The 27,724-nt window shown below is 46.6% G+C and overlaps 1 protein-coding gene across 1 annotated transcript; it reads right to left on the bottom strand.

Annotated features, from left to right (window-relative positions):
* Positions 1–78: 78 nt before the first annotated feature.
* Positions 79–27,724, bottom strand: ZNRF1 (zinc and ring finger 1). The gene is made up of 5 exons (XM_081871898.1): positions 26,534–27,724; positions 6,411–6,506; positions 2,850–2,955; positions 2,485–2,572; positions 79–1,243 (listed from the first exon to the last, which is right to left on the bottom strand). The coding sequence occupies exons 1-4, from the start codon at positions 27,027–27,029 to the stop codon at positions 2,515–2,517; spliced, it is 756 nt and encodes a 251-aa protein (XP_081728024.1). The 5' UTR covers positions 27,030–27,724; the 3' UTR covers positions 79–1,243; positions 2,485–2,514.

Below are 27,724 nucleotides of genomic sequence, written 5' to 3'. Positions count from 1 at the left end.
TGCAGGCTCAAAAGAATTGATAAAAGTGCACACCTACCAAATTCCCAAGCCATTACATAACTAAGAATACAACTGAAATAAAATAACTGTGACTATTTTATTGAACATTATTTAATACCATATCAAAACACCTTGACTAATAGGGGAAGCTTCCCTTCCCAAGCTTTGAATATTTTTTTATATTTTTTAATTTTTTTACTATATAAATACAGATACCTTTTCCTGCTTGGATGGAGGTCACCGGGGCAGGGGCTTTTTTTCCCATGGCTGAGGCGGTCTCCGCTTCGTGCTCAAATGTGGATCAGGGAGGAGTGTCTGTGTGTGTGTGTCTGTGTGCGCGCATTTGTGTGTGTGTGTTTTAATAAAAATCGGTTGTTTTTTGTTTTCCACACAGGGCTGAGAAAGGTTCAGGCATCTTAGCAGGACACTTGTGAGTGGCAAACAGCCCTTCAGAATATGCCCCTGAAGGTGCCCCAGAGTCAGGAGTTCAAACCAAGACTTACTGAGAGGAGGGAGGGGAGGGAGGAAGGGGAAACCAGGGGACTTTTGGCAATGAAGGTGGGGGGTGTCCCTAGGTGAGGCAGGAGGGAGAAGAGAAGGGTCTCGGGAAATTTGGCTCCTCAACTGCCGGAGCGGCTCGAGCCAGGAGGCCAAGAGGAAGCAGTCTTGTAAACATCACCAGGAACACACATCAGTTGACACGAAATGGCTGTTTTGTAAACACTTGAAAGACAAACCTACGACGCCTTCAAAAACATGACAGAAAATGCCCTTTCCTCCGCAGGATGAGGGTAGGGGGCAGGCGTGGTGAGAGGGGGGGGTCTGTTGTTTCCTCTTCCTTTTCCAAGGGGTGGAGGTGAAAAGGAGAAGGGGAGGGGGGCTGGGAAATCACCTTTTCAGTGCAAAAGTGTGACCCGCGTATGGCAGGAAGGGCCGAGTCCTTGTCAAATGGTGGGTGACTCTCTCATGCTCCGTTTGGCTAGCAACCAGGTCTGGCCCAAACATCATGGCGCTGCTGGGCGACGGCCACCGGCTCTGGCACCGGGCACTCCTCTCGACCCAGGCTGGCAGCTGCCAAGGTGTAGCCCTGCAAGGGCAGCAGCTTCTCTTGGGGTGGGTTCTTGTCTGCCCTTTTAAGTTGAGAAGTTAACACAAGCCCCTCGTCCCCACTGTCGTCCCAGTGGGGTTCAGAGCCTGCTCAGAGGAGGTTGGGTGGGGGAGGGGAGATGGATGGCGGGACGACCTGTTGAGAGAAATGACAGGATCAATGATTGCCATGTGCACAGAGAAGTGAGCCCAAGTCGAGGAAAGCAAGTTCTTGACAACACCAACCCAGAGGAAAAACACATTTAACTCCCACAAAATAAGGGGAGTTTAAACTTAACACAAAACCAGAGTATTCTTCCATGTGAGATAAGAAATCCATTATGGGTATTCTTACAAATGCACCCCATGTTCTGAAATGGGTAAAATACCCTTTCAGTGAAAGAAAGAAAAAAGGAAACTTCCATACAAGAGCTTAATATCACAAATAGGTTGTTAGTCAAAAATTATTATTTTTTTGCTTTATGGCATTTTTCCTGGAAATGGAAAATCTGGATTGAATTGAGGTTGCGGGGGATATAGGAGAAGCATCATGTAGATGCTATTAAAATATGCATGCAGAAGATGTGTTTTTAAACACAAAAGTAGTCTAGGAGAATTTGAGGGGACTGATTCTGTGTGGCAAGGCTTTTTGTAAAATGTGGTTTGTCAACCCACCAATGAGTGTCACCTTAACTGGTAGACACTACATCAACATGATACCCTGAGAACATCAAGGGCCCCTCCTCATTGCAAAGAAACACAACACATACTTGCTTGGGCTTTTTTCCCAAATTAATGAAACTCTGGCTTATTACAGAAGACCCAATGCTACTTTTAGAAATAAATCTTAAAAGTATACAGTCGACTACAGGTGTCTTGCTTTTTGTTGACTGCACCATAGGCTGACTTAACTAGTAAATAGCTTGCTGATGACATCCCTGAAAGGCTCAGTAGTTTGTAGAAATGTGTTCCATGTTTAAGTAGAGAAACTGACAGAGATTAACACATACAAGCAAATAAAAATCGGGGCATTTATGAGGGTTTGCAGCTTGTGCAGACAAGTCATATTCACCCACTGCAAAACTATTTCTGAATATCCTGGTTTTTACTCATCAATCAGATTTATCTTGTTGTTGGGCTGATACCTCTTTTAAGTTCTGTCAGCTTAATATGTTTTGGTTGTTTTAAAATTTCATCTATTGGGTAAAGAATGACTCAGGGGCTAGTTCTTATCTTTAAAATATAGTGTTGGATAAACTGATAGCATTTGTTGATTGGTTGCACTCTGCTTGTTTTTTTGTAAACACTGCATGCTAAAACTTGGTAATAAATAGAAGTGTGGGTGGTGTTTTAAGGCCTCCAGATGTTTCAAGAGAAGCTTTCTAAGCAAAGCCTCACCTTGGGAGAGGTCAGCAAGCGTTGCCAGGGTCAATCTGAAGGGTGTTCTGGGCAGGATCTGTTCACTTCAAACCAGGAATCTATACAACTGAAGAAGAAAAGGTGGTTATTAGACTCCACAACAGGGGAATCCTTGAGGCCAAATACCTGCCCTAACTCCACAAGGGGGGGGGGGCGTGGATGAGGAGCAGCATGGCCCCATGTGCCCAGCAGAAGGGGCTTGAGGAGGAAGAAGCATCCAAGGAATTCTGCGGCCCATATGAAGGTGCCAGGGGGCAGGGTTGGCCATTTGCGGGAGCCCTGCTGTCCCACAATGGAACTGTATGGGGAGAGATTGCTGAACCCAGGTCTTCTTCATACTCTACCTCTTATGGTAAATGCACAGGCAGGGCAGCCGGGCTATCGTGTCCCCCTGCAGGAGTTCCTCCAGGCAGATGACACACTCGCCTGCATCCTTTGTTAGGACATCATCTGCAGGGGGGAATGAAGGTCAGAGAAGGCGGATGAGCAATGAGGACCAGGCAGAAATGGGTTTCTACCCTCCTGTGCCACCTTGACAACCAGCCTCAAGAAGGAGATTGTAAGGGCTCATAACAGAATTTCTCACTCCTGGATTTGTCCATGGGCTAATGCTACAAAGTCCCTCTTCTCATGCAACCTTGGTCTTGCAGAGAGCATGCCTTCCCCTACACTGCAGTTCCACAGGTAGTCACCTTGAGCCCAACAGTGGCCATATTGTAAACAGTCACTTACTCGTTCATTTGTGCAGATAAGAATCGTCTCCAAGCCACCAAGCAGGAGAGATCCCCTCTCCCTTTTAGGGCACCAAATGATTACCACCAGCACATCTAGATAGGTGAGCTGGGGACACGGGCTGGCTTCTATGTACAGATCTTGAATGTGAGAGCCAACTAATTTGTTCCTGACCGCTCTCGGAGGGAGGACCTTACAAAAAGGCAATGGGATATCTGTCTAGAGACTTGGGACCTAGTCCTCATAGAGATGGTAAGCCTGTGTCTAGGTTCAGACTACAGGTAGAGCTCATGTGGTGGACCATAAACACTTCCTTGAGAAAAGGCATTCCTACCCACAGAGAGTTAGCATGTCAGGGTGGCTTGCTTCTATTCTAGTTTTTATTACTACGTTGCTAGTCTCACAGACCAATCTTGCTCACGCTACAAGAAGCATCCTGCTGAAAGGGAAAGCAAAGCAAAACAGAATTCAGAGGGACAAAGCAAAACAGAATTCAGAGGGACTAAATTCTCTCCAGACACATCTCTGGAAATTGTTGAGGTTAACAGAAGGTTTGTTTATGATCACGAAATGAGAAAAGGGAATAACCCAACTGCTACCTACAAAACAAACAATGATTGTGCTGTATGCTTTAGGAATAAGACATCCAAGCCAAAGGAAGTCACAGGCAAGTGCTAAGAGAAAAGCCCAAGCAATATTTTCACACTGATTATCATTTCAGTTTATTAGTCACTTTACCCACGTCTTAAAACATCTTGGAAATAGTAGTAAACAAAATAATTAAAAGCAAAACAAGATTATTGTACTATGAAAAACAATCCCTCTGTCCAACCAACCACACAGAGCACCCCCAAGGGGAGGAGACACCCATCAACTGCTGTCAAATGAAAAAAAATAGCACTCAAATGCCTGGGAAATGTCTTTGCCTAGTGCTAAAAAGATACCAGTGTTGATGGCAGGAAAGTTTTCCAGGGAGAACATTCCATATACCCTGGTGGTGGGCGCTACTAAAAAGGCCCATTCCCTCCTCATCACACTCTGGACAGCTTATTATATAGAGAAGTTGCACTGTCTTGAAAATCTGATTAAATGCAATTCAGATATCATGACAAACCATTGTTATGGAAGACTAAGCACGGTTTAGTGTGATGTCTGAATTGGATATCACTCTCCTACTGCAATCAGAACATAACATTACAAAGGAGTGTTTATTTTGCAGAACTCATTTTGATTATTCACTCCTCTTTTCAGGAACACTCACTCTGCGAGGCTGCTGCTATTGTGCTCTCCAACCAGATAAGCTGACAAAAACTAAGAGGATCCAGAGCAAAAGCGGTAAAAATCACTGTCTGAAACATTAAGCGGTAACATTTCTCTCTCTTCTTATATGCAGAGTCTGCATGCTAAAATAGAAATTGCCACCTGCGCTTGCCATGCTAAAAGCACCTTTTGTGCCACTGCACTAGTTAAGTGTGCATAAATCTAATCATGTAATTCTTTAGCTCCTTGGAAGCCGGTGAAGATCATTACTCGGTTGACAGCCCTAACAAATAGTGCAATATTCTTCTCCTCTGGAAGCCTCTGAACTAAACGCAGGCCAAAGAGGCTGCTAGGTTGACACTGAGAGGCATCAAAGGAAACCAGCATCCCACTGTCTGATGCCTGGAGGCAGTTCTGTGAAAGCCCTCCTTTGCTTCACAGCTCCAAAAATAGGCAACAAAGGTGAGGACAATGGGGGGGGGGCCACTGGATGAGTTGCTAAGCACTGCAGTTCTACTGTTTCCACAAATCCCCTGCCACTTTTCCCACCCTCACCCCGCTGCCTGACCTGACACAACCCTGTGTAAGAGCAGTCTGAATGCATGGTAAGGGCTTATTGGGGTAGTGGGGTAGGGTGCTGAAGAACAGGGATCCTCATGGTGGGGAGGGCAGCAGAGAAGGCAGCTCGGATTTAATCTTCCAGCACCACTGCGTAAGGTGCACCATCTCTGGCTATGCTCAATTTGGCAGGCTGAGAAATTTCTGCGTGGGGAGGGAGTGATGGAGCTGCCTTCCCTATCGCAGACTGCTGTCAGGCAGGCTGGGGAAGGCCCAGCTGTGATGCAGAGCGACCAGCTCCTCCTCCTGACCTGATTTCTAGCTTGCAGCCTCAGGAGCTGCCTGGCGCCGTCTCTGCCAGCACAGCCTGGGTGGATCCTGTGTAGCGTCAGGGACACTGGGGGACTAATGCAGCCTGGCACCGACAGCTTGGAGCAGGTGCCGGTCAAGCCATTGCCCCTCCCCACCCCAGTTGCTAGGCTCATCACTCCTGGGGGGCGGGAGAAAGCAGCCAGCCCCCTTGCCATGCTGAGAGCCAGCTGAGCTGCAAAGCAGTGACTGCAGCAGCCCTGAGCAAAGCCTGCACTGCTCTCTGTGTGAGAAGCAGAAAGCAAGCGAGTGCCCTGAGCGAGGGAAGCGGGTCACTGGCTCTGCAAAGGAGGCTGAAGAAATCACCTGGGGTTCTTGGTCTATACCAACCATGCATGCATGCACACTCACCCACCCACCCAAGCGCTAGACTACTGCCTTTGCTCCAGCAGCAAAAGGAGGGCAGTGCATGCCCACCCCCCACAATGAGCTCACAATCAACACTATCTAAGAACAGGATTTGATACCCAGTACATAAAAGCCTTCTATTGTAGAGTTTCTAGTCCTTATGGCTGCAGAGTTAATTCAGAAGAATTTAAGCAGGTGTGGGGGAAATCCCAGAAACTCAGTTTGCATCTTTTGAGAGTGCATTGCATAAAAAATGGCTTAGTACTTATTTTTCCAGGCAGCAGTTTTTAATACTTCTCTCTGTATTTTTTAGCACATAAGCCGACACAGTTCTGAGGAGCACAGGTGACGTCACCAAAAGCCCAGGCTGGAAGAACGCGACATGGTGTATCAACGCTTGCTGCTGGACAGCTGACCTGAGGTCTGGGGAATCTGGTGCCTCCAGCTGCTGCTTGCCTACAACTCTGACCTTGCCTGACCATTGGACCATGCTGGCTCGGGTTGGTGGGAGCTGGAGTCCCAACCAAGTCTGGTTGTTCACCCTTGGGCTTGCATGAAAGATGCTGAGAAAGGTGAGCTGGTTAAGAACACAAGGTGGCAACAGGCAAGTCAGATGGGGCTCAAAAGCCCCCACTTACCATTGTAGGAGAGGCGGGGCTTGCTCAGACACATGATAAAGTGCATTTCCATTTCGTCGGAAGCCACGGATTTGGAACAAATGGGGCACTTGAAACCTACAAAGGAGCAAAAGAGAAGGACATGTGGATTAGAGAGGGATGCTGACTCTGACACCATCTTAGGAACACAGGAAGCCGCCTCCTGCCAAGTCAGACCTGACATGAAGTTAAAATCTCACTGAGGTCACATGTACTAAATGTCAGGCAACCCTGTAAGGGAAGGTGCAGCTGAAAGAGTGCCAGATTTGATTTCCATAACCAAACCAAACCCTTTCTCAGCCCTATCTGGACACATCAAGAGTGACCCTGGGACCTTCTGCATACGAGCAACTGCTCTGTAATCATTTTCTTTGTGGGTGACTTTGTAACTGTATTCCTAACATGCTCAAAAACGTCTCATGGGCCAGGCCCTCTCCAGCCTGGCATCTTTCTACCACAGAGGGAAAGAACGTGCACCTCCCAAGAAATGCCTCTGCGCTGCCCTTCAGCCATGTGAGACAGACAGCTGCAGTCAGAGAGGGCACAGGAAGGAAGGACAGGACACGGAAGGAGAGAACTCTGGAATATGCCACAAGGCTTTCCTGAAAAACAAGAAGCAAGCAAGCGCAATCTTTTCATGCTCACGTATGAGCAAAGGCAGCACCTGATCCTGGATGCCCCCTATGAATGTTTCCAGAGAATTAGCCTAAGCTAAGGGGTTGCAGCAAAACTAGAGTCTTGAAGCATTTTAAAGACAAACAAGTTTATTGCAGCATTGTATTTAAGGGGTGACAAGATGCTCTGTTGTTTTCTCCCTGAAGAACCAGGACATATGGCTGGCCTTTGCCCATGAAAGAAGTTTAGTGCTCTTAGGAGGATTATTAGCAAGACAGGTAGAAAATAAAGTCACGAGTCTTACAAATATCTCTATTTCTTACCATGAACATATATACCATAAATCTATATCAGGCCTACACAATTGGTGACGCACCAAGCAATTCCCAGCTTATCAGGGGACCTACAAATCTCCAGTGTTTGCTGTTTTCCTGGACTAGGATCACAGGATAGTTGCCAAATACCTGGTGGGCCACAATACATGACTGATAGGTTGTGTCTGTCTTTATGGGTCGTGCAAACTGTGGAGGCGTATTTTTCCCTTTAAGTTTCCCTTAATAAAAATATTTTTGAAAACTCAAATTCATTTCACATAAACCTACAAAAGAGACATGAACTAGAAACACACAAAATAAAACAAAAAGTAAACCTGTAGTGCAGTACTCATTTTTATTGTGAATGCCTCACTTGAGCTGGGTCTAGAGATGAACATTCTTAGTCCAGTCAGAAGCAAAATTAAATGTGCGCTTCCAAGACAACAACAGCAACCCCCTGCATTCAGTTGGCTACAGAAATTTTATGCTTTTCTATCAAACATGGAACATAGTAGTGCAATGGGTCCAAAAGTTTGCCTCTTGGACACACATCTCTCTCCAAGTGAAAAAAAAAAAAAAAGCTTCAGCCTGTCAAGTCCCCAGGCTAAGAAAGAAATTGCTGGACAGGCTCCCAAATGGGAACTTACTCCTAGTACGGGACCAGAGGAAGAAGAGTAGAAAGAGCCAGGGCAGGTTAAGGTTAACACCAAGGACTGTCAATCAACGCAGTACAGTGGTACCTTGGGTTACATACACTTCAGGTTACATACAATTCAGGTTACAGACTCTGCTAACCCAGAAATAGTACCTCAGGTTAAGAACTTTGCTTCAGGATGAGAACAGAAATTGTGCTCTGGCGGCGCAGCGGCAGCAGGAGGCCCCATTAGCTAAAGTGGTGCTTCAGGTTAAGAACAGTTTCAGGTTAAGAACGGACCTCCGGAACGAATTAAGTACTTAACCCGAGGTACCACTGTACGAATAATGGTTTCTGATGCCAGGTGCCCTGAGTGAGCACAGCAGGAACTGCTCACCTTTATGCCATCTTATGCCCGTCACAAACTGCCAAGGAAACAACTCCCTGCTTCCTTCACCCATGCCCCCCAAGGAAGTGTTCTGCATGGCATAAGCCTTTGGAGGCAATGGCTAATGTCACCTGGGAACCTTCAGAGATAACACCCAGCCTCAGCCTCAGCTGGATACCCTCAAGAGCCTTAGAGCTGCAACTCCCATCATGGCCTCAACTGGAGGGCACCAGGTTGGAGAAGGCCACTCTAAATAATGCTAATCCATAAAGCTACCCCTTTCTGCAGCTATGTAGCAAACATGGACCCTCCCCATCAGGAACTTCCGTTTTCAGGAACTCAGAGATGTGGGGCAAGAAAGTGGGGATTTCTACAAACTGAGCCATGGGAGGCTGTTTAAATATATTTGTTACAGTTTTCAAGATCAATAGTTCCTCTAGCCGTGGGATAATGAGGAAGGTCTGTTCCCGTTTTAAAAGCCCTCATTAGGATGTGTGGAAATAAGGGCTGCTAGCCAATTAAAGACTTTTCAGAAGATTAAATGCTCTGTTAAAAAGCAGACAATAACTTTGATTAGAATAATTCTGCATATCATAAAAGCTTTTGCATATTACAAAAGACTATGTTTATAACAGTTGAAAGTGTTTTAAGCTGTAAAAAAACCTTTTAAAGCTTTTAGTTTCTGTACACTTCTCGCAATATCTTTCCCTCTCTTTTTCATTTCACTAATACAGCAAGTTTAAAGTGGTTCCAACAAATAAGCAAACCAATTGCTTGCAGCTCTATTTCTTACAATCTGCACTCCCCAATCAATTAAATCTCTAGTAACATCAATTAAAGGGATATGAAAATGAGCCTGATCTAGAATTTTCCATATGATAGTTCCAAGCCCGGTGTGTGTGTGTGTGTGTGTGTGTGTAAATGCAGTGTTCCCTGCACCCCTTAAAATCCACATTTCAGGATATGAATCTTGCAACAACTGTATGGTATACAGCTGTGGTTGGCAGACCTGCAGCATCAACTGTACTGCACTGTGCTTGATGCGGTATGATTTTTTATGGTGTATTTGCAGACCTGAGCAAAGTTCATGGATCACTCGCAGACCACAGACCACAGTTGCACAAAAAAAGAGGTGAGCTCAAAAGGTGGTGAAGCTGAAGCTACACAGTTTTAATTCTTGAAGAAGCATTATTGGTGAAATACAGCTAACCCAGAAGTTACAACATGGATACCTAAGAGATGCTGAACACTTTCATGGCTGACATTCTAGACACCTAAGCGTCACACTGTACAGACCATTTTGACATGTTAGTGCTGCTGTTGGGGAGATCATCTTCAGGGATGCCACAGCATCACTTGCAGCTACTCTAAAGGAGGCAAACATTTTGTTCCCGGTTCTCACACAGACTTGGAACATCAACAAGCCGGTGTGCCTCGAGACACAAAGTATTTCCATACCCTTTTAGAAGCAGGTTGCAGTCCAGGCTGATGCACACATTATGCCAGCCACGTAGCAACGAAAATGCCATTGAAAACAAACCCAAGCTGACGAGGAAGAGACAACTGACACGTGATATTGGCTTTCACCTGGGCAACCAGGAGCGGCTCGTTTCTGTCACCCAGCAACCATCCTCTATTTTTATAGCTCTGAAGCCTATCTTTTTCCTCCCAGATCCAAATGCAGATGTACATAGCCCTGAAAGCAACACACTTGCCTCAGTCCTTTTATTAATCAAGAAATCAACCAGTATGCAGACACGCAATCTTTTGGCACAAAGGTGGCTGGAGACAGATGCTGGCTGCCTCTGCCCTCAATGTCCTTGCTGCCCAGGCCCGCCGAGTCTATGGTGCTGAGGCCTCTATAGCCCCCCCCCAATGTCTGCTGGGATGGGACTCAGCCCCCCGCCCCCAATCTTAGAGGCCAGAGGAGGCTTGGCGGGATGTCACCCCCAATGTTGGGTGCAACTTTGTGCCTGTGCTGCTGCCATCTTGCTTAAAGTTCTGGTAAGGATGGCACTAGCAGCATAGACTTGGGAAGGCAAAATATTTGCTTTGACTTGATGGGCCTACTGGCGAGTCTAATTGCTGACTCAGCCTTATGCTACACTTGTGAGTATTAGTTACAGATAGGTAGCCGTGTTGGTCTGCCATGGTCAAAACAAAATAAAAAAATTCCTTCCAGTAGCACCTTAAAGACCAACTGAGTTAGTTCTAGGTATGAGCTTTCGTGTGCATGCACACTTCTTCAGATACACTGAAACAGAAGTCACCGGACCTTTCTATATAGTGAGAAGGTGGGGAGGGGTATTACTCAGAAGGGTGGTGGGAATGGGTGATTGGCAGATAGCTGCGATGAGCCTGTTGACGACTCTTAACGACTGCAATAGGTCTAACAGGAAAAAGCAAGGGGTGAGAAGGTGAAAAATGGCTTTGTCATGTATAATGAGATAAGAATCCAATGTCTTTATTCAAACCAGGTCTCTCCATAGTTTTAAGTTTGGTGATAAGTTGCAATTCAGCAGCTTCTCTTTCCAGTCTATTTCTGAAATTCCTTTGTAATAGAACAGCTACTTTGAGATCTTGTATAGAATGTCCTGGGAGATTGAAGTGTTCTCCTACTGGTTTTTCTGTCTTGTGGTTCCTGATGTCGGATTTATGTCCATTTATTCTTTGGCGTAAGGTCTGGCCTGTTTGTCCAATATAGAGAGCTGAAGGACACTGTTGGCATTTTATGGCATACACAATGTTAGACGATGAGCAATTAAATAGTCCCGAGATGGTATGTGTGATGTTGTTGGGGCCAGTAATGGTGTTGTCCGGGTGTATGTGGCAGCAAAGTTGGCATCTGGGTTTATTGCAGGCTCTGGTGCCAGTGTCCGTGTTAAGTCTGGTTATAGTATTATTGTGGGTTAGGAGTTGTTTAAGATTGGGGGGCTGTCTGGAGGCAATGAAAGGTCTTCCTCCCAGAGCTTGAGAAAGAGAACTGTCATTGTCCAGGAGAGGTTGTAGATCTCTGATGATGCGTTGTACTGTTTTAACTTGGGAGCTGTATGTGATGACTAGAGGTGTTCTGTTATTTTCTTTTTTGGGTCTGTCTTGCAGCAAGTTCTCTCTGGGTATCAGTCTGGCTCTGTTGATCTGTTGTCTAACTTCATCTGCTGGGTATTTTAGTTCTAAAAAGGTTTGCTGTAGATCTCTTAGGTGAGAGTCTCTGTCTGTAGAATTGGAGCAGATGCGGCTGTAACGTAGTGCCTGGCTATATACAATGGACTGTTTGGTATGTTTGGGATGGTAGCTAGAGGCATGTAGATATGTTTGTCGGTCAGTTGGTTTACGGTATAAGGTGGTGTCTATGCGCCCATCCTGTATTTTTATAGTAGTGTCCAAAAAATGTATTTCTTGCATAGATTGATTCATTGTTAGGTTGATGGTGGGGTGAAAATCATTGAATTTCTGGTGGAAGGTGTCCAGGGTCTGTTGACCATGTGTCCAGATGATAAAAATATCATCAATGTATCGCAGGTACAAGAGAGGTTTGAGTGGGTAGGAGTTTAGGAAACGTTGTTCTAAATCCGCCATGAAGATGTTGGCATACTTTTGAATAAAGACATTGGATTCTTATCTCATTATACATGACAAAGCCATTTTTCACCTTCTCACCCCTTGCTTTTTCCTGTTAGACCTATTGCAGTCGTTAAGAGTCGTCAACAGGCTCATCGCAGCTATCTGCCAATCACCCATTCCCACCACCCTTCTGAGTAATACCCCTCCCCACCTTCTCACTATATAGAAAGGTCCGGTGACTTCTGTTTCAGTGTATCTGAAGAAGTGTGCATGCACACGAAAGCTCATACCTAGAACTAACTCAGTTGGTCTTTAAGGTGCTACTGGAAGGAATTTTTTTATTTTGTTTTGACTTGTGAGTATTATTAGGGCTTGCCAATAGGTGGCCATGCATACCATACCACTCTTGACATCCTCAAGGCCTCTGAGTCCCTACAAACTCACTGCCCCCTGAGTCATGAGGTGTGTAAGAATGGCTACCCCTTTGTCCCCTGAGAAGTACAAAGATGCTGAAGGAGCAACTTGGAAGATTGACCCTCTTTCCCACTTCAGCTCTATCTGCTTTTCAAGAAACAGATTAATTCTTCTGGTTCCAACTTTTATCCAGATCAATTGGAAAAGTAAAGTCTGTCTCTCGGTGGTGGGCTGATCTGGGATTTTATTTTGATTTTTGGGCGGGGCAGGGAGGAAGAGACATGATCAGAAGGTGGCAGCCACAGCACCTGCAACAAAATCCAAATTTATATTATCTAACTCCTGGTGTACATGCATATTTTGCTAACTGTGCGTTAATTGTGCCCTCAAGCCCTCAACATTCTCAAACGCAGTCTCCAACCCCTTTTTTGTCTCAGGATTGTTGCTGGACTAATTGCAGAAGTGAAACAGCCGTTGCCAACAAGGTCTGTGAGTTTCAGTTCCCACAGCATAACCAAGTGCAGCTGGAGCATCGGATCTGTGAGAGTGATTTTGGGGTAAGCATGCAGAGTGCATGGCTAACTACCCACCACCACCATTTACCTGTACATTTTATTTCAGGATAAGCTACCTTGACTTGTCAGACTATGACTCCCAACTCCTGCTTCCTTGGAACACACAAAGAGGTGTGAGCAGTCCAAGAGCAGGAAAGGAGATTCCCCTCAAAATGGGAAGGAAAGAGCATCCAAGAGGGGAAAGCTCAGCGCTGCTTTCGCCTGAAGTGCAAGTTCAAACAAAGGCTGCTCATTCTGCCACAAACTGGGATCGGGACACAGGATAAAAATAAGGATGCACATACTCTTTTTAAACAAGCCAACAGCCCATGTCAACAGCATGCTATATTCCCCTAAGGGCAGGGCTAGGACGCTGCTTTGACTGACACCCCCAGGTGATGAGCACAGGCTGGAATGCTGGCCAGTAGCCCAGGGACACGGTCTTGGCATGCCCAGGCAGAGTTTATTTAGGTTTTGCACAGTGGTGCCATCACAGCCGCCACCACCACGTGCATACAGCCCACAGCAATGCTGACCTTTCTTTGGCCTCTGAGCAGGAAAAAGCCATGGTACCGTGATATGATGGTAAAGGAGTCATCTGCTAAAGGAGTCATCTGGAGATCTCCATGATGGTCTGCACACCATACATTTCTTAAGGGATAATTTAAAAAGCCCCCCTGGATCAGACCAATGGCTTGGCGAGTCCAGCATCCGGTTTCCTACAATGGCCGACCAGATGCCTATGGGAAACCCACAAGCAGGATTAATCATGCTTGTTGACAACCAGATGCACAACACTGGATGGCAGACTTACATTCCAACAAATCATCCCTTTGGCAGTACGTCCCTTGTCACGCTTAGGGACACTTCTGATCATCCTATCTATTGTCAGCCCTTTACAGCAGAAATACACACACAACCCAGTAGGTACCTTTCTGACTTAGGTAAACAACTACAGGCGAGACCCTGTGTCACAGCTCAGTGTCAAGAGCATACTGTTGTGTCGCAGGAGTGGGTAGAAGATAGATTTGGTTCTGCTATATATTTAATAGATTTATTTCCTGCTTCTCAGCTACAGCCCTCAAAGCAGCTACCAGTATTTACAACTGGCCCACTCCCTGTTGAACTTTCGGTGTCTTACTGATTTTTTATTATTATTATTATTCCAGCAGGCATTTTAACTGAAGTCTGATTTTAAAGTTTTAACTGATTTTTACCTTTTCCATACTGTATTCGTTGTACGCTGCTTAGAGACGGTTGCAGTTAAGCAATATAAAAATCACTTAAATAAATTAAGAAAAAATCCTTATCCAATATACCAAGAACCACATGCTCATCACTGAAGCAGAAGCCGGCCTCTGACATTCTTTCCCACAAAACTCACAGGGAAGTCACTCTTTCTCAGCCTAACCTAATTCATAGGGTTGTTGTGAGGCTAAAACGGAGAGAGGGAGAACTATGCATGCCACTCTGAATGCCTTGGAAGAAACATGAGATATAATAATAATCATAAATAATCGTGATGATCTGCCCTCCCCTGCTCTATAGCAGACACAACAAATGGATGCAAATGTCAGTGATTGTTGCTGTGTTTTTATTGTTTTTATGTAAATGGCTTAGAGTTTTATCATGTATAAAACACTCATTTTAAAGTTATAATTGTATAAAGTGACCTCCAACTAAATAATGATAATTATATGTACTGTATTTATCTTCCTATATACATAAAAATGTAAGGTGCTGTCACATTCCATCATAGGTGGCTATTTTAACTGCAGCATGAAGATTATTATTAAAATGTGTATACTGCCCTGGACCCGCAGGTCTCATGGCGGTTCCCAAGATAATAACACAATATGAAAACACAAAATTAATAATCAAAATAAAAACAAAAACAACCCAATAACACACACACCCTATGCTGAATGTGTGCAGCAACATTGCAGCATCACCCATAAGAATTGCAGGCTCAGACTAACCAGATGCCTGTGTGACAGGGGCTGTGCGCAGACAGGTAATCTGTGATGCAATAAGTGATCAGCTTGTTGGGAAAGAGCAGGCAAACGAAAGCCTTTTCCAAAGATGTGATGGTGATTAAAGCGGGCCATTTTCTCCACCAATGGGATCTGGTTTATGAGCGAGAGATCTGAGGGAGCTTACGAAGCTCACAATTGTTTTGTTGCTCTGGGACTCCCTGCCTGGGCAGGAGATCTGTGTTGATATTGCAGCGGAAAACCAGTAAGATCTGTGTGTACTAAAAGGCTTTTGACCTTTTAAAAGCTTAACTGTACTATGTAGGCCTTTTTACATCAGTATCACTCCCACAGATCAAATTTACATTTTTTATGCTGGTATTTGGTGGTTTTTAACCTGCTGGCTCCTTATTCTTATTAGTTTTCTTGCATTCTGTGCTTCTCACGTTAACCACCTTGGATTGTAAAAGGAAAAGAACAACAAACAGGGCTGCTGCAACAAGGCACTGAATCTCACCCCATGCCCCTGCTTGCAGTAACTTGTCTCATGCCCTTTATGCCCCAGCCCTTCACCAACACTTTTCTCTCATTCAGTACTAAATCTGGCTGCAAGTCCTTCCGGGTCAGAGATTCATATTGCCTAACAGACCCAGATCTTGTTACAGGCCACTGTCAGCCCATTAGGGACAAAGGTAATTCAGGAAATTATGGACCTGTTCATCTTCTGTAACAAGGAAAATACTAAGCACACAGCAGAGAACAAGTAATTTGTAAACAAGGGGGTTGGGGATATACTGAGCAATCGGCTTCATTTTTAAAAAAAATATGTTTATTTTATAAGAGGTAACTTGATTGGCTAAGAAAGGACAAAATATAAGAATAATTAACATATTAAAAGAAAGAGGATCTAAGAGGATTGGTGTGGATTTTGTTATTTTTAAGCATAATATTCTGAGTAAGCAATGGGGAGAGGGAGGGCAGAGAAAAGAAGCACCAGCACCCTGTAAAAATAGAATTTATTGATATGCCAGACAGCTCAAGTTCAATTTCAAAGCAAACTGGTTTCCTAGAAGCCTTCATTTCCTGGATTCCCAATTCAAGGCTACAATAACTTTGTCATCAACTTATGGATGTCCCAACACCACCCATCCATCACAATCTTGCCTCCAGATGTTTTGGACTACAACTCCCACTTGTCCCATATGAAGCTTGATCCATACACAGGAAACCTAACCCAATTTCCTGCTGGGGGCTGGCTTTCCTCACCTTCTGCAAGCTCTGTGTAATCCTAGCAAGCTGCTGTTTAAAAGCTGCTGGAGTGTTGGACTAGAACTTGGGAGACCAGGGGACTTCACTGGGTGACCTTGGGCCAGTCACTGCCTCTCAGCCTAACCTGCTTCACAGGGTTGTTGTGGGGATTAAATGAGGAAGGGGAGAACCATGTATGTCACCTTGAGATCCTCGGAGGAAAAGGTGGGATATCTGTGCAGTAAATAAACAGTATGTTAGGATACCTTGCACTCTAAGCACTAAGCAAGGTGGGTCCCCTTAACTCAGGAACACAGCAGTGGTGATGCCCACATCTTTCCCAGAACTTCTCCGCTCCTCCTTACTTCCAAACCAAGCCAAACCTGCATGGACCCTTGCCTCTGTGTGGAGAGGATCACACCTCCAAAAATAGCCAGAACAGCAGGGATCAGCTGTGTTATGCGAGCAGGCATATAATTTACTTCTCCATGGAAATCTTCAGTGCTAAACTGGAATCTTAAGCATGGATTTTTTGTAAAGGCCCTCCTTAGTGTGCAAAAGTGATCCAATGTCATCTGATACATACACACTGGCCATAGCAGATCCATTCATGCACTTTGCATTACCTACACTTGCCCTCAAAACTGCAATGCAAGTTGTGACCACAGTTCAGTGTGGAATTAGGGTTGGCCAACCAGCACATGTGTTTACAACAGCACAGCAATGCAGACAGGAAGTGACCTGTATTTTGTAGGTCCCTAAGTGGCTGACTTCCCAGCCTCCAGGTGCTAAACCAAGCAGCCAAAGCTGCCCATTATAGGCAACCTGAGGCCTGCTGCTCTAAACCACTCTAGCAGCACACAGAAACAAGCCAAACATGAAATTGCTTTATCTATTTCAAACTGACAACTTATGGTACTCTTTCTCTATGAAGTAAGCAGCTAGGGAAGCTCACAATAATAAAATTACATTAAAAGAATTTAAAAAGGGGTCCATGCTTTATTTATTATTACATTTTAATCTCACCTTTCCTCCAAGGACCTCAAGGTGGTTGTACATAATTCTCTCCCCTTCCCTTTATCTTCACAACAACCTTGTGAGGAAGGTCAGGCTTAGGGGATAGGGACAGGCGCAAAGTCATGGCTGAGTGGGGCTGAGTGGCGCAAAGTCATGGCTCCTGGGTCCTAGTCCAACACTCTAACTACTATGCCACACTTGGTTCTGCCAGTACAATGTGTTTGCAGGAAGCAGTATCACACCAGGGAAGGGAGGGGGAAGAAAGGTAAGCAAATGAAGGGCATGTCTGGCTGGTGCTTAATAACATTGAGAAATGCACCTGCAAGGTTGTTGGCATTTTGTGGTGGGCGAAGAATGGTTGGTTCAACCTTCTTAAAAGGTTCAAAGCAGTGGATTGATGGCCAAGGAAAAAGAAGATGCAGAATCTTTATCGCCAAAATAAATAAATGCTCCTAGAGAGTCAGGGGATATTTCTCCTCTCATGGAAGAAATGTTCAGCCAGCAGTGATGTGGCAGAAAGGCCACCACTGCCACAATTGTACTCAGGAAGCTCTCTTATATATTTTGCTTCTCATTCCTTTCAAACACTCCCCAGAAATCCCTCTGTGCACCATTAAGGTTTCAAATTCGCCTGGTGGGTAGAATCTCCCAGCTGCTGCAAATGCATCAACTACTTACAGAACTCTCATTCTTGAGACAAGAATAAAATGGCATCTGCTCAGCTGCCACCTGCTGAAAAAAGGTCCAAGGAGCTGCTCCACAAGAACTGAAAGGCATCCAGGCCATATTCGCACCACATATTTACAGAACTGCCGTATCACTTTAAACTGTTATGGCGTCCCTCAAAGAATTATGGGAGGTGTAGTTTGTTAAAGGCATTGATAATTGCTCAGTTCTCAGAATGGTTTAACAATCCATCCCTCTTCAAAAGGAACACAAAAGCACACACACAGGGCAAACTAAGGAGGAAATTGCTGAGGTAAAAAATAAAATACACCCAATACAACCAAAACTGTAGTAACACCAATTGCGCAGAGGGGGAAGAACAGTAAAAATTGCCAACTCACAAAATGCACAGTAGGAAAGGCACATGGCCAAGAAAAGACAAGGCCACATCCACACCTCTAAACCGCTGAGCCTCTCAGGCTTGCCGATCAGGAGGTCGGCGTTTCGATTCCCCACGACGGGGTGAGCTCCCGTTGCTCGGTCCCTGCTCCTGCCAACCTAGCAGTTCGAAAGCACCCCAAAAAGTGCAAGTAGATAAATAGGTACTGCTTCGGCGGGAAGGTGCGCTACTCTGGTGTCGGTGTTCCGTTGTGCCAGAAGCGGCTTAGTCATGCTGGCCAGATGACCCGGAACAACTGTCTGTGGAGTGGACAAATGCCAGCTCACTCAGCCTTTAAAGCGAGATGAGCGCCGCAACCCCAGAGTCGTTTGCGACTGGACTTAACTGTCACGGGTCCCTTTACCTTTAATACCACTGTAAACAGTCATGGCTTCCCCCCAAGAATTCTGGGAACTGTAGTTTGTTAAGGGCGCTGAGAGTTGTTAGGAGACCCCATTTGCTGCACAGAACTACAATTCCCGGAGTTCCCTGAAAGAGGGATTGATTGTTAAACTACTCTGCGAATTGTATCTCTGTGAGGGGTCTCCCAATGTGCTCATTTGATTGATGCTGTGCTGTACTCAGCCCATGCAGGGTTCGGGCCCAAATGTTTTACAGCTGTACATTCAAACCGAAAGCTGTACATTTGGATGGAACCAGGCAGCAGTCTTCAAACTTGGTTCAGCATCATCTTAGAAAGATGCATCATTTGCAAAGCAGCGGTGCCTGTTTGGAGACACGCATGATGCCGTATTCTGCCCAAATGCAACTTGCCCTCTCCAGGGCAGAAGCTGAACAAACTTCCTGAAGGTTTGCAGCAAAGGTGAGCTGCCGCCAAAACCACTTCAACAGCTACCACTCATGATACCAAGGCCTCTCCGTTGCCAGATATTTGTGTTTAAAAATGAATGTGTACTTCATAAAAGTGGGAAAATACAGCTTTTTGTATGAGCATGTTGCTTTCTGCAAGGCAAGCAGCCCACCTGAAGGTTGGGGAGAAGAGTAGCAAGATTGCCATTAGGCGTGACAAAATGAATGTATTGTCCCACACATAGCAAAGCTGAGCTTTCACTGCAGGAGTCATGTCCCCCTTCCATATTATGTCTACCTTCAGCCTGAAGAGTCCTTGGCCAGAAATGATGTGAGTCGTAGTCCCATCTGGAGGGCCAGAGGTTCCCCAGCCTTGCTTCATAGGAAGAGCCCCATCTTAAGATGAGGGTTGTGACTCTCTAAATGAGGCAATTTTCAGAAACGGTGGTATCTGGCACACCAGGTGCAGCCAATGAGTTCACAACAAACAGGTAATGATCAGCTTGCAGCTTCTCTTGGCAGGCTGTTCATTTCCTTTCCCATAGGAAGTATTAAGCCGCACACACAAGCCGCTGCTTCCTGCAGAGCACAGATGCTGAAAACAGAAACCCCAGAAACGGCCTTGCTATGTGAAAGTAGATGACTCCTGTCTCCTTTCTTTTTCTGCCAAGGACACTCCTGCTGCCTCCTGCTCCACATGCAACCCCTTCTTCCAAGCAAGGAAATGCACAGCTATGCCAGTGGTATACCCATGTTTCACATCTAGTTCACAAAGCCTACTTATTTATTTATTTATTTATTTATTTATTTATTTATTTATTTATTCATCCATCCATCCATCCATCCATCCATCCATCCATCCATCCATCCATCTGATTTCTATCCCACCTTTCCTCCAAGGAGCTCAAACTGGCATGCCTTCGTTCCCCCACCCCCACCCCATCCCAACGACCCTGGTAGGTAGGTTAGGCTATGAGACAGTGACTGGTCCAAGGTCACCCAGTGAGCTTCACGGCTGAATGGGGATTTGAACCCAGGGCCTAGTCAAACACTCCAGCACTATGCTACACCAGCTTAACACTCTTCAGCAAATGTGCTTTTGATGGCTGGTTGCGTGTGTGTAGCTGAGAGGTTGGACACCCCATATAAAGTTAGAATTCTGCACGTTATCTTGATGAAATCTATAACTTGATTATGCACCAGCAACCGAATCCATTCTCTAAATACCTATCAGGAAGGTATTTACCTCCTTCCTTTCTTCTATAGAACTCAAGGCAAACTATCCAAGGGTTTTCTAGCAGAGGGAATTATAGGGTAGAGCACCATGCTGCAGAGGGTGCCAAAACAATGCTGTAGAATGGACCACTACACTTGGGGGATGCTGAATTTTAGCAGCACCCAGGGTGACACTGGAATTTGAGAGCCCAAAGTCCACCACTGTTTCCAAGCAATCACCCATCCCAGAAGCTGACCAGACCTGGCCTACAGTTGCTGCATCACGGGTCTTCAGATCATGCCCTGAATCTATAAGGAAGTTGGCACACTGTACATAAACAGTGGTAACTATAAACAATAATAACAGTGCCCTTTTCACATCCAGACCCAAGGCCAACCCTCTCTCCCGAGACCCATATCCATTCACATCTCCAATAACACCACCAGCCTGGTAGTTACACAATAAGAATACATTTTTAAACAAAGATAACAGCTTGGATCCAAAGGTGCCCTTCCATTAACCAAGAGAGCCTCTTCTACTCACAGAAGGGCTGTTTCCAACTTTGCGAAAGGCTGAGAAGAGCCACTGCAAGTCCAGGGAAGTTATTCTCTGCCTGTGCGCTCCAGCCTTTGCTGTGCTGACTGGGGATGATGGGAATTGTGGTGCAGAACAGCTGGATGGCGGTGGTTTGGCGAAGGCTGGTGGAAGGTCTTGCTCAAGAGAAGACTCCATACAAGTTCTTTTTTAAAAGACCTATTTATGGCTCACTAGTGTGCATATGCCGTTTCTTGTACTGTAAAGCAATCCCCAGTACACCACAGGGACACACTGCAGAAGGCTAGGTTGGCAAGTGTTTCTTCCACTTGTCCAACAGCTCAGCACAAGGAACCACCAAACGGGACCACCTCAATGGTGATCACAAGGCACTTGCGGGTCTACGACTGGTTTTGCGCACTCAAACCTCCAATGCAAGGTAAGCAGAGCTTCCATCAGAGCAATGCTAGGATCTGGAGCGACACTGCTCTACACCCATAAGCTTTCAGTTACAATGGAAGTTCAGGCCTTGCTATATCTCTGAGCAATGAACCTGCATGGAAGCAAGGCATCTCTCTTGGAGGTGGTGCTAGCAGCTCCCCACCTCCACTCCTAGATGCAAGAGGTCAAGCTGCGGCTGCTTCATTCCTGCACTGCAGGGAGTTGGACTAAATGACCCTTGGGTGTCCCTTCCAAATCCACCATTTTATGGTACTTAGTGGTGAAAACAAACTCTCCACATGGCTCAAAAGCACCACCTCCTCTATCAATTGTGTGGCTAAGCTCACAGGATGAAGCCCTGAAGGCAAGGTTGACCCAACTTCCGTTGCATACCACGGTAAATGGTATGCCTCAAACACACTGGCTCAACAGGTCAGATAATTAGTGTTTGTGTGTGCAGACTGTTCTTTTTCTTAAGAGAGAGAGAGAGAGAGAGAGAGAGAGAAAGACTTCCCTTGTCATACTACTCACTGGGAAGAAATGGCCATAACCGTTTGTCTGACAGCCTTCAAACTCACCCATATGGATCCACTACAACGCCTACTGTGACTAATTAAAAAACAGGAATGCTGCATTTTTGGAGGTCTGCTGTCTTATTAGCTAGATGTTCACCTCTGCCCCATTTCTGCTGCCACTAAATAAAAGGTTAGTTGGCTCTGAGCAAACAGATGTTGACCCAGCTCTAACTGCTGCTCAAGGAAGCCCCACCTAGAGACAGTCAACAATTGTCAAGTGACTTTTCTCATAAGAGAAGTGCTAGATTGAGGACTTAGCCCCAAACACTGAGGCTAAGCCCTTGCAAAAGGCAAGCCAAAAGCCGAGATGGGCTATGCTGTGCCTACCCAGCAGGAGGCAGCAATGCTTCTGAATACCAGATGCTGGAAACTGAAAGAGAGGGGCTCTTGTACTGGGGTCCTGCTTATGGGTTTTCTATAGGCGTCTTGCTGACCACAGCACAAACAGGATACAAAACCACATGGGCCCCCTTTGGTCTGATCCAGCAGGCTCTTCTTATGTTCTTATGTTTAGGGAGGGCAATTGAGCAAGAGAAACCACCCTTGAAAAGTTGCTTGAACCCAGCTCTCTGCAAGGTCCATTTTAGCAATGAAGCCTCCTTTCAGGGAGGGGCTACCAGCTGTTTGGCTTATAAATAGCCACTTGCCTGGAAACCTGTAGTAAGCAACACACTTCCCTGGAAACGCCGGGCCCTCCACCTGTCTTTTAGGTCACAAGTGACTAAACCTGGGCATGTGCAGGCAGGTGAACTACTAGATTGCAGGCTGTTCTCTTTTGTCAATTTATTGACAAGGCTGAGTTTGGGGAGTCCACCAAAGTGACTGATAAAGATGCTTGAAATGGGGGACTGGGAGTTAGTCTCCCAGGCAAAGAATCAAGGAGTAGTAACTAACTCAGGCTTTCAGGAGCTTGATGCAGCAGCCTTGCTGAAGCCAAACTGGTCTGGGGCTGGTCAGCACCTAGATGGGAAACCCTGGGGAACCCAGGCATGCCACTTTCAGTAAATGGGGAAGAGCTGTAGCTCAGAGGTAGACCATCCGCTTTGCACATGAAAGGTCCCAGCTTCAATCTGTAGCATCAGCAGGTAGGACTGGGAATGCATGTTCCCCATCTGAAACCCTGGAGAGCTGCTGCCGGTCAGTGTCGCCAATATTGATGGATCAACTGTCTGAGCTGATGTAAGGCAGCTTTTCATGAGTTTTCCAGAGTAAATTAATTAATAAAATAAATACCCAGGGAGGTTATAAATGAATTCAAGAGCCAGCTTTCTGAATGTTACACAAGGCAGTGCTGCAATTACATGGCAAAGGAACTAAGGTTTTGTGGGAGCTGTCCGCTGCTCTTTATCCAAGAACTTACAGCCATGAACACAGATATCTTCTGTCAGAGATGTAAAGGCAGCCAGTGAAGTGGAGATGAGTCCCGTGCGCTGTGACCTTCACAGTGCTCCCGCTCCCGCTCCCGCTCCCCCCTTGGAAGAAAAGCTTCCCCCTCCAGCAATAGGGTATCAAGAATATTGCAACACAGATACAGCCAAGCAGAAAAGCCCCCTGCTGCTCAGGGAAATATCAAGGTGATGGAAAGGATTAATTGGAAGATTAACCTAATTATCTGGACACAGAATACATGGGTTTTAAATAATTTCTCTCTGAGCTGCACTCTGTGAAGAAGACATCGTGGCTGTAAACAATCTATGCACTCCACTTGGTCCAGGCAATTATTTTCCAAACAATACATGATTTGTCTGTGCCAGCTGGTCCACAGAAAATTAGCATCAACTAACCACAAATCTGTACTGGCAGTATAATATTTTGGTTCTGTGCATGTCTTGGTAGCCATACTGCTCTTGCAGAGGTGCAAAACACACAGACCAACTGAGACACCACGAATGGAGCAATATTAGAAATGGTAAAGCTTCTCAGTTACATGGAGCTCTTCTTTTGTAAAAACAGAAATATAGCATTGCTGCTCTTAAACAAGACAGGTCATAAGGTTTGGAGAGGAACTACATTAACTATGAAGGAATTTGATTGGCAAGGGTGACAAAGCAAAACAAAGTAGCAAATATATTTAACAGGGAAGAAGATGAGCTTGGAAAGCACCAGGACTCATCAGATTTGCTTGTATCATTTAGCCTAATTGATATTTTAATCAATTAGGCAGGCAACAGATAGATGTCTAAAATATCTCGCAAGATGAAAGGGACTTCCTCCACTTCCTGACAGAACCTGGTTGCAAATTGCCTTGCTAGGAGGCACTGCTTCATCTTTACATCACTTGTTCCCTGCAGCACAGTGGAAGGGAAACTATGAACACACACATCAGAGTTTACCCCATGGAACCTACCAGGACTTGCCTCCAAGTTCACATGTAGAAGACAGGACTGTAAATCTCTGTACTCTCCATCCCAGATAATTTCTTTTCTCAGCTTCCCCTTAAAATGGCCTTCGCTAACCTGGTGCCTCCCCAGTTGTTTGGGGTGCTCACCTATCTAGAATTCTACCAGATGAGTTATCAAATATGTGTTCTACACACCTCTGAGGGCAGTAGGCCCAAATACCACTTTCCAAGGCCCCACAGATCTTATCTTCATTCTCTGTGTCTTGAATACTAACAACAAGTGTCCAGGCTCAGGTAATTTGGTAAGGAACAAAGAGTGAGATTTGAAAACTAAAATCACCCTCAATTACCTACCATAACTTCTTAACAGCCTACAGAGGCCATACATTCCTGCAACTCTAAAATCTGTTCCAATTAAACACAGCCCTAAGTTAACATGCTCCACAAAAAATCTGTTGGATCAGACCAAAGGCCCATTTAAGTCCAGTATCCTGCACATAATAGGTCATCAAGATGCCCAAAGGGAGCCCACAAGCTGCAAATCATTTCTTATATTGGTGAGAAAGCAAGTTACTACATTCCCCTTCTAGCTTTAATCCAAGACAGAGGGAGAGGTGGAGTGGGGGAGAATACAATGAAAGCCTGCTCTTTTCCCAAGAGCAAAAGAAAAATACTGTCCATTACTCAAGAGAACTACCATTTTTATCTCGTGAACTGCCCTGAGATCTTTGAAGGGCAGTATATAAATTTAATAAATAATAACATGGTCTGTTGGGCAGCTTTCTTTTGCATTGATAGGTGATGTGCCAAAGCCTCAGACCATACTTGCAAAACTGCCATAGCCAGCCATCCGTAAGAAAGGACAGGTTGTTACCTTAGTCTCTCCACACCCCAGTAATCACTTCCTCAGCCGCTACACCAGACAAGTCACAGTGTCAATTCAACAATAGCTGGAGTGGAGTTCAACAGTTGAAGCGTTACTGTTATTCTATAGTTGGGGTTAGATTATTGTTTGACAATTCTATTTGTACAGTTTTTATTAGCTTCCCTGGGCTCCTATGGGGAGAAAGGAAAGAAACACCACTTAAATAGTGGTGCATCTCCTTGTACAGTATGTCTAAAGCAGGCCCCACCCCAACCCTAAACAGAAACAAACAAACAAACAGGTGCGCACTCCAAAGTGCTGCCTGGGCACAAACTGACCCCAAATCACTGCTGCTCCTGTCAAAAGGCTTATTTGCTGGTATAAACTTTTCAAAGATGAGCCAGTCATTTTATGAACCTATAGTGTGTCAAGGGAAGTACTGTAACAGTACGGCTCTATTCTGCCTTGGTTAGACCTCACCTGGAGTTCTGTCTCCAGTTCTGGGCACCACAGTTTAAGAAGAATATTGCCAAGCTAGAACATGTACAGAGTAGGGTGACCAGGATTTTTAATGGCCTGGAAACCGAGCCTTATGAGTGGTTGTGAGGGAGTTGAGGGAGTTAGGCATGTTTAGACTGGAGAAGAGAAGATCGGAGAGGTGATCTGAAAGCCATCTTCAAATATCTGAAATGCTGTCACGTGGAAGACAAAGCAAGCTTGTTTTCTGCTGCTTCAGAAAGCAGGGACCCAAACCAACTGATTTAAATAACCAGGAAGGAGATTCTGACTAAACATTAGAAATAACTTTCTCATGATCAACAATGGAACAGACTCCCTTGGAAGCTGATGGGAGTCTCCTTCATTGGAGGTTTTTAAAGATAGGTTCAATGGCTATCTGTCAGGGCTTCTTGAGCTGTGATTCCTGCATTGCAGGAGATTGGACTGGATGACCCTTTGGATCCCTTACCATTCTCTGATTGTATATTGTATTTAATGCTTTTTGGGACTTGTAAATGTGGTTGAATGCTGCATTGATATTCTACATAGCATTTATAAGTACTTTCATAAATTATCTAAACAAATGAAACCTACTTGCCAGACCTTGAGCAAAGGAATGCTTCTAAACATGCTCACAGTAAACCTTTCCCTCACCACCACCAAGCAAGGACAACAGCCACCCTCACCTTCTTTGAAACAAAGGACTCTGAATCTCCAGTCAAGGGCTTCAAGTGTCAGCAAACTTAACCCCCAGAACCTCCAAGCCAAGACAAGTTCACCACAGATCTTTGCTGCCTACCTAATGGGACCCTGGCCTTGTGTTTGGGGCAAGAGGGAAGAAGGATGCATTTGGGTCCCCCTCAAAAAATAAATAAATGATGCTATAGATATGTTGCTGGATTGTATTTCTTGCACAGTTTCCCCTTCTCGTTTTCTCGGTTCCCCAAGACTGTCTGAAAGGAGGCCCGGAAACAAGGCCGCGGGGACGAGCACACTCACCGCTGTGTGAGCTGAACCACCGGGGTCCGATGTGCAGAGGCAGCGCATCAGCCAGCGAGGCCCTGGACCCCAGGTAGAGCATCCCGTCTCTGTGGTGACCGCCTCCCGTCTCCTGGAAACCGTTGCCATGGGCGTAAGGGGTAGAGTCCGCGCCCGACCCGCCGCCGGGACCCCGCTCCGAGTCTGCTCCCGCCGCGGCTGTCGTCGTGGTGGTGGCCCCCGCTGCAGCCGCCGCCGTGTAGAGGCCGAAGGGGACGCTGCCGGCGGCGGCGGGCTCCATGCCCAGCCCTACGCCCACGCCGGCCACGGAGCTGACGGAGCGGCTGCGCAAGCCCATGGCGGGCCCTCCGCCGCCGCCCGCGCCCCGGTAGTGCCCGAAGTGGGGGGCTCCCCCGGGCGGCGGCACCGCGCTGTCGTCGCTCGACACGCCGGCCAAGGGCCCGCCCCGGGAGCGCCCCGTGGCCGTGGCGCCCGCCGTGCTCTGCTTGCCGCCCATGCCGCTGGCGGCGGCGGCGGCAGCGCCGTGGACGGGGAGGTCGAGCAGGGGCACCCGCGCCGGGGACTAGGAGCTAAAGCGGCCCCCGGAGCCGGGCATCCTCTCCCGGCCGTCGTCGCCGCTCCGGCCGCCGCCGCTCCTCCTTCGCTCCGAGCGCAAGCAGCAACAGCCCCAGCCGCCGTCCGACGCCGCGCCCCACCGGGCGGCCCGCTGCTCCTCCCGGGCTCATCCACGGCGACAAGGCAGCAGGGCCAGCGCTGCCCCGCCTCCGGGGCCCGCCCTACGGAAGAAAGACGCCGCCGGGGCCCCGGCCTCTGTGCGCGGGTCCTCTGGCGCTGCCGCTCCGCATCCAGGCGAAGCGCGGGGAAGGCGAGGCCGGCCTCTCGCAGGAGGAACAGCAGCCCCAGCTGCTGCGGGCTCCGTCAAGGCGCGCCCCGGCCAGCCATGGAGCGAGCGAGCGAGCGCAGGCCCTCCCTTGGCTCTCCTTGCCGCCCTGCCCGCCCGAGGGCTGCCTCGGCGCGGCCTTGCCGGCGTCCCCGTCGCTCCTCGGCCAGGCGCCGCTTTCCGTCGGGGGCGGGGGTGTCCTCGCTGGCGGGCTCCCTCCCGCCTGTTCCTCCGTCCGTCCGGCTAGCCAGCCCTCCTGACGGCTGCCGGAGGAGAGACAATAGAGGCGCGCAGGACGCCTGCGCCGGAGC

Source organism: Podarcis erhardii (assembly GCF_964252035.2).
Source record: "Podarcis erhardii genome assembly, chromosome: 7".
NCBI lineage: Eukaryota > Metazoa > Chordata > Lepidosauria > Squamata > Lacertidae > Podarcis > Podarcis erhardii.
Note: the sequence above shows the minus strand (reverse complement) of the source record. Positions and strands in the feature narration are given on the sequence as shown.

Bases quoted from the DNA above. Each gene is read 5' to 3' on its own strand.
- ZNRF1 (XM_081871898.1), bottom strand. From the start codon at position 27,029: ATGGGCGGCAAGCAGAGCACGGCGGGCGCCACGGCCACGGGGCGCTCC. The intron at 6,507-26,533 runs GTGAGTGTGCTC...GCTCCTTTGTAG, and splicing joins GTGGTTCAGCTCACACAGCG to GTTTCAAGTGCCCCATTTGT. The intron at 2,573-2,849 runs GTAGAGTATGAA...TTTCTTCTTCAG, and splicing joins CTGTGCATTTACCATAAGAG to TTGTATAGATTCCTGGTTTG.